The 11,567-nt window shown below is 42.6% G+C and overlaps 2 protein-coding genes across 4 annotated transcripts in view; one reads left to right on the top strand and one right to left on the bottom strand.

The window, feature by feature from the left end:
* Positions 1-1,561: 1,561 nt before the first annotated feature.
* On the bottom strand, positions 1,562-9,002 carry tmem204 (transmembrane protein 204). Its single transcript, XM_044013746.1, has 3 exons — positions 7,924-9,002; positions 6,416-6,571; positions 1,562-2,668 (listed from the first exon to the last, which is right to left on the bottom strand). Exons 1-3 carry the CDS (start codon positions 8,201-8,203, stop codon positions 2,424-2,426), a joined length of 681 nt encoding a protein of 226 aa, XP_043869681.1. The 5' UTR covers positions 8,204-9,002; the 3' UTR covers positions 1,562-2,423.
* ccdc78 (coiled-coil domain containing 78) overlaps positions 6,355-11,567 on the top strand; it is a 29,290-nt gene continuing 24,077 nt past the window's right edge. For all 3 annotated transcript variants that reach the window (XM_044013742.1, XM_044013743.1, XM_044013744.1), the window contains exons 1-2: positions 6,355-6,599; positions 10,282-10,335. The gene's annotated coding sequence lies outside the window, so the exon portion shown is untranslated. The remainder of the gene's footprint in view (positions 6,600-10,281; positions 10,336-11,567) is intronic.

Genomic DNA, 11,567 nt, shown 5'->3' with positions numbered 1-11,567 from the left:
GTGAGTACTGAGGGGATGTACTTTTCTAAACACACTGTGACTCACACACACATATGAAGTGCCAGCTTGATTCCAAAGAACACTGAATTAGTGCACCAAAAGGATGTGTTAAGTGTAAACTTACCGTGTATGAGACTGAACCAAAGATGTGACAATATCCTTGGCAGAGTACGTGATTCAGGGCACTCGGTGTAAAGTTCTGCTGTTGGGACTTGTCGTATAAACACTACGCAAATGGGAAAGCAGCACACCCCACTGTCCGGATATTCCAAAGACTTTAATAGGCCTGATGACAGCTTTACTAATGTTGCTCGGTGATGACTATTTTTACTACTAAAGAACTACATTGTGCTTGATTCTCACATATGTCCACCCACAGAATTGTGCATTTCCTGCAGCGGTGACCTGGATCTTCTGGGACTTGTCCTTGTGGCGTAGACAAAGGTTCCCATACCTAAGTCAGAGACTGGCTGGAGACAAGGAGACAAACCAGTCTGGTGTGTGTGTGAGTATTATGAGGTCACATGAGAGACCTTTTACACATGTATTAAGTTGATTATGTTCTGTATTTAAAAAAGGTTGCAATCAAGATTGTGTTGCTTCCTCTGTTGTCCTTGATTTAAAGTGACATGCAGGATTATTGTCTGTCCACATGAATGAAGGCCTCCTTTCCCTTTCTCTAGACCACATTTTGCCACTTATCAGAAAAACTTCCCCTTCTTTCTTGTAAGGAACACAAAAATGTAAACCATTAAGGGTGAACCCCAGATTAGTGTATGGTTATGTAGTTTCTTCACGTCAACCTAGTGCTCTTATGGCGTATTTACACTGGCTCTACTCGCCTCGGCACGGCACGGCACGATTAGGTCGCATCTCCACTGCAAAAAATTACCTACTGGACGTGGGCGGAGTCATCACTGCACGGCTGAGTGGAACTGCGGTGACTTTGCTTTATACGCGCAACACACACACACACACACACACACAAGTGACTAGTGACTTTACACCAGACTTCTGTAGTTGTTGGAGATTAATACACGTTTTTAGGAGTAGTTTTAAGTGATCTACAGTTCGGCGCTGACCAATCATCGCATAGTACTACAAGCTCACCTGAGCAGGTACTACCATTAGTTTAAGTCACTTGTCATTGGAAAGTTTGCAGTTCACTGAATGGGACTATTTACAGTTGTCCTTTTATATCTTCACAGGATACTGGCAGTATTATAATTTAAATTTAAAACTAGGACTGCACGCAGACACGATAGGGCCCTCGCTTGTGTCCCACGCAAGTCAGGTTAGTGCAGCAGTTCCCTGACCTCACTTTTGAATCCGCCAAAACCATCAGACAACTTTTTGTTTGGGTTTAACGAATTTAACGTAGAAAAAAGTTAAATTCCAAATGGGCGACCTCCTGTTGAGTTGAAGCCATGGTCACGGTCGACTTTTTTCACCAAGTTTTCGGAAATTCGGTGGAACTGAATGCCAAAGTCAGAGGAGACTTCCTGTACAATGCGTGTTTGACACCAATACAATATCAACAACAACAATGAACATTTACCAATAAATTTATTGAATTTTATTTCATATGATATATTATTATTTTAATGTGCCCCTATGTTTAACAGTGTGGAAAGACCCACAGACCTCCTGGAGTTTCTTTGCCGAAAGAATGATATGGTCACAACGACAACAATAAAACTACTAATGATACACAACTGTGTTATATTAATTTAAGTATACAGTATGTACCACAAGCGAGCAGAGATTCAAGGAAAGAAAATTTCATGCAAGTGTTCAAATGTGCCATTTTTAAAAATGAAATGCATTATATGACCAGTTTAACAAACAATGCTTCAAGATTTGTAAATCAAATTCCATCCCATAGTTAGCATAGTTTTTTTAATTTTCTGTTTTTGTAGAGGGGAGTTATAGAGTCGATGACTCTATTATTTAGATTTAAATATCGCCACTGATTTGAACTGAGCCCAATGAAAAGGTGTCTTCTGCTTTCACCTTGCTGGTTTACCACCTTACTTGCAATATATATATATAATTAACATCACTATGTATTAAAGTTGTAATAAGCTTTAAAATGAGGAAAAAAACAAAACAAATATGAGGTATTCTGGTAACGTCTTTCATATTTCCAATTAATAATGATGCAGGAGGCCATTGAACAAGTTCACATATGTATAACAAAGTAGGTCAAGTTCCAGCTTGATCTTTTCAGAAGAGTCCAAGTCCAAATTCCATGTGTAGCTCTGGATTAATATAGTATATGATCTGTTTGTAAATGTAGGACATTTATACATTTTCTTTTAGGCACGAAGCAGCAAAAACAAGTTTGACATCTCGGGGTTTATGGTGGGTAGAATTGGGAAGTATAGAATTGCAGGTGCATGTCCTCTTCTCACTGACTCGGCTCAACATGGCGACTCCACATAGTCATTGTCCAGCCGCGGGTGGAAAGGCGACGCCAGCGAGCGGCTGATGATGATGACTCGAGGTGCGAGGCAGTCGTCGCGGCGGTGTAAAATGTTCCAGATGAGCATGGCCGCGGCCATCGTGGCCAGCAGGCAGGCGGCGATGTCCAAGTAGCAGGAGTAGGAAAGGTGCGTGTAGGGCCCGATCCTGTAGAAGGTCACGAGTCCGATCACCAGCACGAAACCTGCTCGGGGGCAAAGAGAGGCGCAAATCAGTGAACGTGAACTCCATGGAAACTCAGTGTTTCACTTAATTCTTTAGCAAATGAGATCATTCTTTAAAGGAATACTAGTAGTATTTTTGAAAAATTGTGCTCTTTTTTTATTGTTACGTGCCCACCAGTGACACTTGGTCCTGTTAGCGTAACTGTTAGCAAAGATGGCAGACACTGTTTACATTCTGGGAATGAGGTCCCAGGGGAAGCCCAATTTTTCACAAATACGACCCCTAATCTAGTGATACAAAGCTAAATGCAAATCAGTAAAGGATTCCTTTAAAGGGCCACACAAATGTTGTTTTTTTTTAACTCATTTCCAGAGATAAATGTGTTATTGGATCATCAGACAGTGGATCTGAGACACACATCTCATTCCCAGAGGACATTGGAATTGGAAAACATTTATAAAATTGATAAAAAAAAGTAGTCGTCAGAGTCACTTCCTTTAAAGAAAACACTGCTCTTTACTGTGTTTCTGTCAAATGTTAAAAGAAAAAGACCTGAAAAAATCAAATAAATAAAAAAGAAATGGTCAAATTTAATCCAACTCCCCCTTAAAGAATTACCAACAGAGATCATTGATCATAAAGTCAAGTAATGGGTAAATAAAGAGTTTGACTTGATGGTGTGATTGTATTTGAGGATAAGTTATCAGCTGTTTTATTAGATCTTACACCAGTTCCCTATAACACAAAAAAGTGGTAGATGAAAAGTTATTGGTCCTTTGTCTTCCATGTAATATTAACTTAGATATCCTAATCTGCTGATCGGCTGCTTTAGTCACAGAGAGAAGCAGACTCTAAGGTTTTCTTTAGGCTACTGTATATTTCTACTGGTCTTCCACCATCTCTGATCTTCAGAGTGATTATTAAAAGCACAGTATACACTCGCTGACCGTGGGGCCAGTACAGTAGATCTAGAACACAACAACTTGGGTGGCTTTGTGAAATAATAACACATCCATTTTTATAATCCAACAGTAGCTCCGTGTGGGGTCTTTGAATTTGTGAAAATCTGTTTCCTCTTAGGAAGACCATCTAAGATCTCAAGATCAAAGTTCTAAGCTCAGAAAAGCACTGGAGAACTTTTATCTGCTGATTTCTTTGATTCTTGGTCGTTTTTGACTCACGCGATGAGGAACTAGCACTTGAAAAGCCGCAGCGTTCCATTCCATGCTGTTTCTTTGATCTGCAATTTGTTTTATCAACTTTATAAGAGTCTCCGTATCGTGCACACCTTTTCCTCTGCTGTATGTACATGGAAGTATTATCAAGTCCACGTCACCTGATATACCACGTTCCAGAGTAGTCTGGAGTCGTTTGATAGTTCCACAGAAATTCTTATGTGAGCTCATCCACGGTAGTATAAATACAGCACCCAAAAATAATCTCTGGAACACGGACGTCGTTGTTTTAGGATATGAATCAGTCAGTTTCCTGAAGCGGTCAGTGGCTCCGGGCGGCGCGGGTTCATTTATATTTCTTTTCTCTACGTCTCTACATCAAGATGGCTGTCATTGTTCTTAGTGAGGATGTGAACAATTGTATCTGTGTATCTTTGCGTGTCCACTGCACTGCGCACGCATAAGAATGCAACAGTTCACTCTCTCGTCATGTTTAACCTGTCTGGCCCTTTATCCAAGAAAATGAAGAATCTGTTCCAGGTTCCAACCAACCAGGGTGGGCTGTGTGAACCTCTTTTCTGGCGCGGACTTATCTCCCAAACTTCCTTCCCTTTCTTCCTCTTTCCATCCTTCCTTCCTTCCCTCATCTCCACACCCTAACCCTTCAAGGTTAATATACAGTGTTTGCAGGACAGTTGACATGATCTGTGACACAAAGAAATCCAGGCAAGTCTCATTCAAGGAATGAATGTCCTGTGTGACATGACGGAAGTCCTTCATCTGTACCAAATAACACGCCAACCCATCAACCTTAGTGACGTGGGAGAGCAAAAGTGGTGGATTCAAAATATACATTTTCATATCTTGACATTTGAGGGGAAAAAAAGTCAGATACCTCAAAGTACAAAAGAATAATCTGATGAAATAAATGGCAGCTGTGAGCACTGTGATTAAATATAAACCCACATTTGAACCGGTCACTGTTTTAGCTTCGGTCCTGGAACCTGCTGTGAACTGTTACTGAATGGAACTGAACTGGATATTGTTGTTATTCCACAATCTGCTCGCAATAGCCGCACATTTGGCACGTCTGAAAATGAAAACATTCCTGAGAAAGAGGCTGATGGGTAAAAATATCTCCATTCATGCAGAACGAGCTCATTCACAGAGCAGGCGGGGAAAGGTTATAAAAGAGTGGGTTAGACTGGACGTACACCGGGAAATGAGGCCTTTAATGAGGCTTCGACTGTAAATCATTTAAATATTCAAACTAAATATAAAGACTTGTCCTGTAGCAGAGGTCGTGTCCTGCTACTTGGGTTTGTTTTAGCCGACTGAAAGTCCTAAATATTAGAGACTACAGGGAAAGGAAATATCTGGCATTTGAAATGTCTGAACTCTTTGTCATAACATTTTTAACCAGATATCAACACAGTATCCTTGCTGCATTTGGTGTTAGCGTGTTTAGCATTAGCTAATTAGCTTACGATAACAAGTAGCATGCCAGTGTGTGCACACATCCATATTCTTAAGCTGTCATACAACTGAGCGGGCAAACGTTTTATATCAGGTGAGTCTTTAGTTGTCCTTGTGTTGTCAGTGTGTATGTGTCTCAGAGGTCAACGCTGACTATTGGAGCTTTTACACTATACAGTTGTAGCACAACTCGTCTTTTCCATTACTGTAGAAAAAGAATAAGAATAAGAAAGAATAAGAATAAGGTTATTCTTAATTAAAATAGGATTTAAAGTTCTGGACCTAGTAACAAGTTTACTCACTTATTTTCATTTAAAGTCAGTTATTTACTGATTTATGACCCAGGACAAACCTGAACCCTAAAGTAAAGAATAAACCTCCTCAGTCCTGCTGCAGTGTAAAGTGTGCTAATGATAAATAGAGATTCTTGACTTGCTGCTGATTACCACCCTGCTGAAACTAAAACAAACTGTAAACATGCATGAGCATAATGCCAGTGCAGACACAAACACATAGTCCCTGTCGAAACTGTCTTTCCCGTTTATTCCCTTTTTTTCCTTCTTCAGCTCGGGAGTTTGCATAACAGGTAGTCACAGACATTTCCTCGTCCTGCACAGGGATATCCTGGCGCCTGACAGTCGCTCCCTGGCCCGCTGCTGCTGCTGCTGCTGCTGCTGCTGCTGCTGCTCCAGCCCGTGGATTCTGGACGGGGACTAAATTTAGACCCAGAACAGAGACCACCACTTCATTCTGCTCTGCCACACAAAGACACCGAGTGGCAGAGCGACCACCGCGTACAGCACAACACACTTCCTCAGCGGGGGCACTGGGACAGGCCACGCTGGCCAAATCTTTTAAATGGCACAGTGGGATGGATGTGTGTGAATGAGAGGTTTTTGTTACCATGACAACACAAAGTCATGTCCACAAAGATCATATACTTTGCTACTTCCCCCCCCCTGTTTTGATCCCCCTCAGTTTGTTTGCTTTCTTGATTGATTTCTTTGTTTCTGAACACTTTCAGACTTGTTTCTCTCTCTCTAGAAGGATCTATATATATAAGAGTTATATAAGAGTATAACATGGTTTAGATCTTTGGCAGCACTGGTACTCACTGGCTAACTGGAAGAGTGCAGCGATGGCTTCCTCCCACCACTGGGATTCCTGCGTGATGAACGGCAGCTCCATCAGGCCGAGGAGGAAGATCAGCTGACCGGCAGTCAGGGCCACGGTCGCCATCAGGTTGCAGGCTCGCATCATGTCGAACTGCACTGGAGTGACCGGGAGAAGAGTTTTCATGTGAGTGTCATGTGATCTTAATACACTGATGATTCACAAGCATGAATTAAACATCGTCATGAACGCTCTGTTATCATGAATGGTGCAGCGTTGCCCCATTGTGCCAAGTGAGGCTGGTGAGCGGCCGTCCGTCCAGCGTTTCCTCGGCTTATTCTTGAATGGGAATATTTCTCAATGGAGAACATACAAGTTCTTCCACTCTAGTTTACAATAAACCAGGGCCCTGGCCACCAGGGGGCCCCCAATCTAGTGTTTTTACAAACCACACTTAGTGCTTCACTTTGAATAACTCTGTGCCCTCTAAGGTTAAAAGATGTCTGGTTTGGTGTGTTAATACAGGGGTCCATCAAGGGCAAAGACGTCTAGAGGGGAGCCCTAAAACATGTTTTAGGGCTTCTGAATGAGTCCACCGGGCCCAAGAGGTCAAGGGTTAGGGCCCTGAAGCCCGGTCACGACCTCAATAAGTCAAAAAGCAAACGTCTGTGAATCTGAACACATTTAGTTGTTGCCCTTCTCCAGCTGGCCATCTCAAAAATGCACCAGAATATAGGAAATCACATCTATCAGATTCAGAATTTGACTCCCCTTTGTGGCGGGGGCCCAAATCAAATTCTGCTTAGGACCCCCTAAATGCTCGGGGCCGGCACTGCACTAAGCCCATTGAAAAAGACTGTCGATCCCTATAGCTGGCTGCCATGGAATAATGTTCATACTATTACATGCACTTATTTTGGATAAAAGCGTCTGCTAAATGACATGTAATGTAATGTAGATTTAGAAAAAGTCAACTTAAAGTAGGGTAGATTTCTTCTTTGGTGTCACATTATAATGTGTTGTTAATCCAGTGACTTCACTGTTTCCTATATTTAACCTTTTCACCACTGTAATATAGACTTTATTTCTCTAGTGACTCATGAGGATATTTTTAAAAGGTAGAACCACAAAAATTGACACATCACTAGACAGTAGACACAGAAATACCCCCAAACTGCTGCTGTATCCTGCACTTACCAACAGGGGACGACGCCACATGCCTGGGGCCCCATCTGAGAGGGGTTGGAAAGCCCCCCTCCCTCCCGAATGAAGCCCCATGGCAGTCGTTTGCTGCCAAAAAGCTTGATTATTTTAGAAGTTATAAATACTTTGTGAATGAGAGCGTGGCGGCTGAGACTGTGTGATGTTGAATCCATCAACTATGCTGCGGATTGAAGTTGTAGCAGCAGAAAATGTGGTTTGTCAACAGTCAGCTGAGCCTTCTGCAAAGTCACAGACACACACATGAGTCTGACACCGTTACGTTTAAAATCTACAGTTTAAAACTTACATTTGACAGTGCTGCGGGACTCCTGGTACCCTGCGTACTCTGAGCCCCATCCCAGACCTTCACACTGCCTCTGTGTCCCTTGCCCCCTCTTCCCAGCCTGAAGGTCATCCCGGCCTCTCTCCACCCCAGTGGGGCACATCCTCCACAGTCCCACGCTCCGCTTGCGTCCGTCCTCCAGCGCTTGCAGGACCCAGCTGGGGGTGAAGGCGGCAACGTTATTCAGGACCAGGGACAGCAGGGCCACTACCACCGCCGCCACCACCAACCTCTGCACGGCCATGCGCCGCCCGCCGCCCGCCACCTCGCCCTCTCCCTCGGGGCCCTCCTGTGGACCCTGTCCCTCCTCAATGTCCTGCCCGCTCCCGTGTCTCTCCTCGGGGTCAGTGGCACCAGTGGTGCTCTGGGCCCCCTGGCTCCTCTCCTCCACCTCCTCTACCACCACCTCCTCCTCCAGCTGTTGGCCTGTGTCGTCCCCCCCGACTCACGCAGAGGTGTGCTTGAGTGTTTTCCTTGAGATTTAGCTAAAGAACATCTCCATTCATCGTCATTCAGGGGCTTGCAGTCGTGGCAGCAGGTCCTCAGCCTTCCTCCTCTGATAGCACTGCAGGAACACCAGGATTAGTCCAACTGGAACCTTGGTCCATTCCACTGGCTCTGTCTGGCTGCAGCTTGACCCTGGGATCTCACACCTTTTCTTCTTCTTTTTCCTTTACTTCTTTACTTGTCTGACGTCTGCATGTGCATCAGGACTCTCTGTGCAGGCTCTTTCCTCCTCAGTGAGTACAGCGAATGCAAAGAAAGCAGAGATCCTTCAGGAACAGTTGACTCCCGACTTGAAGAGGCTGGAACGAGACGTCCTCCGGCCCACCTCCCTCTGCTTCTCTCTCTCTCTCACTCACTCTTTCCCTCCAATCCTTGAGGTCAGAGTTGAAATGTGGGGGAGTTGCTGTTCGTCATCGTCCAAGACATCAGTTCACACATGCAGCAGCAAGCTTTAAACACACGGCCCCCTCCTCCACCAACACTCCAAATGTGTGTGTGTGTGTGTGTGAGAATGTCCAAAAGACTCCTGTCAGACGTCACCGTTGTGCATTCTTTTGTCTGGAGCCCAGGGGGCGTTCGCTAAAGTCCTCTCTCTCCCTCTCATTCTCTCGCGTGTGCAACAAACATATTGGCGGCCGCAGTCGACCAGCAACAGGATGTGTTTCCTGAGAGGAAAAGAGGATGGGAAGAGAGGCCAAATGTAGACCTGTCCCTACTCTTGTCTTTCCTTTTCTGGCTCTCTAGATCTCGCCGCGCTGTGTGTGCAACACTCTCTGCATTTTTCCACTGTCAAGGTTGACATTTTTCTCACCATATACAGCCAGTTTTTGGCCGACGTTTGCGTTCGTCTGGCTCTCTTTCTTGTTTCACTTCACTCGGCCTCCGTTCTCCCTTTCTTAAAGCAGGGCCCCTAAAGATTTGGGGTATTTCCTGTTGCTTAACTTTAATAAACAGTTCACATCTGTATCAGCCTAAGTAAGGAACGGGGAGGAGGGACGGGCTGCAAATAGAGACCAGATGGCTGTGGAATCTTAAATTTGGAAATGGAGGAAAGGAACAGGGGGCAGATTTACGTCAGCAAGGAAAGGAAAAAAAAGAAAGAAGGGGAAATACAGAATACCATCGCTCTTGTTTTCAGTGTTAGTGCTTACACTTGTATGAATGCTCTTGTGCATGGAGATCGTAGTAGGTTTTGACCAGATAAACACAAACCTTTATATTTATTTGTCTCAGTTTTCACAATAGTTTCCACACATAGTGACGCATGGATTTATAAATACAAACTGTAAGCGTATACTAAACACTGTACTCATTATAAATACCACACTTTCTGAGGTTTAGTCTGCATTGTTGAATATTAAAATGCCTTCGTCTTGTAAACAGACCATTTCTCTTTTCTCTGCAGTAAAGTGAAGTGATGTGTGGGAGAAAACACGGTCAGGATGTGTGGTGTGCGTGTTCAAATACTGTATATATGAGAAAGACTAAAGAAAATGAAGTGGATAATATGTAAAACTGCCCCTCATATTAAGGCATATTAAGATTATGGGACTTTCCAAACCTACATTAATGCATTTATCTTTCTATCAAATGTTGTGAAAGTCTTGTCAATGCTATGCTATGGCATTCTAAACCATTTCTACCAGTAAAACAGAACCTGTTTAAAGATGGTTGATGGTTTGTATTCATCTGTACCACCAGTTATGTCAAATACTTGGCATTGTTGCACATGATTGGATTTGATTTATATTAAAAAACAACCCACTGTAATATGGAATTTAATCTCACTTATGTCTTACTTTTTTTTTGTTACAGTTCTGACGGACACATGCCAAAGTACCCAGGATGCTTCAGGATGCCACGTTACAGGTAGCAGAGCAGCGTCTTATCACCTGGTCACAGTCTTTAATGGTCATGATGATGTCAAACAACAAAAATTACATTAAAAAAACTATCTCTCTACCACATGGTTTGTCACTTCTGAATGTGTTTTTTTCTGAATGGCTGAGCTAATGCTGAATCACACCACAGGGGGGCGACAAAGCACCATATCCACACTGAACAAAGTTGCTAAAGTGCATTATTATTGTGGCTATGGAGCAAGAGGTGGCAACTCTAAATGTGACGTGTGATTAAAATAAGAAATGTCACCAGAAAACACAATATCATAGTTGTGTAGAGTCAGCAGTATAATATAAAGTACCTTAAACATGATACTTGAGTTAATAGGTAGAAGTTGAAGTCACTTTTTTTTTTTATAATATTACTTAAGTAAAAGTCTTAAAGTATATAACATTTAGTGTATTTAAACGTCATTTTCTGATATAAAATGTACTTAAGTCAGTGCTTTCAGGTTTCCTTAGACATTTAAATCTACCCACACTTCGCTTTATTGAAATCATGACTTATTTGTAAATATTAGAGTCATACATAAGTATTTTTGCAGCTCTTTTATGTCATTCACTACATTTCTTTATAGCACATCAGCCCAGTGTTGTAATGTCACAAGTACTAATACTTACAGTTACTGTACTGAAGTACAAAATTCCTGTATCTGTACTTCACTTTGTTATTTGTACTTTTACTCCACTACACTTCCTCTAACTGTCTTTGTTGCTCGCTACTACCAAATAAAATCAGCAGACGAAGAAGAGTTGGTATTATGGTCTGTATTTATATAGAGCTGTTCTAGTCTTGATGATGAGCTGCTTTACACTACAGTTTTCATTCATTCACACACTGCAACGTGGGGCTATGTGTCTTGCTCAAGGACACATAGACTAGCAGAGCCAGGAATTGAATCCACAACCTTCCAGTTGAATTAAGTGAAATAAATGTCATATACTTTAAGACTTTTACTTAAGTAATATTATACCAAAGACATTTCCTGGTAACAAACGTGTACTATTACAAGTTAGTATCCCTTTTAGTGAACTGACAAGTCATTTTGAGATCAGATTGCCACAAGAGGGCGCTATAGACCGTTTTCCATTTTGGCAATTTTTACATGAAATAGATACACAAGCGTGATTAATGACATGAATCTAAGCCCTTTTCTTTCCGTCAGAACAGACGCCTCATTAATGTAATTAATAACACAC

Source organism: Solea senegalensis, linkage group LG18 (genome assembly GCF_019176455.1).
Source record: "Solea senegalensis isolate Sse05_10M linkage group LG18, IFAPA_SoseM_1, whole genome shotgun sequence".
NCBI classification, from domain to species: domain Eukaryota; kingdom Metazoa; phylum Chordata; class Actinopteri; order Pleuronectiformes; family Soleidae; genus Solea; species Solea senegalensis.
The sequence above is the reverse complement of the archived record's forward strand: the minus strand, read 5'-3'. Positions and strand labels throughout refer to the sequence as shown.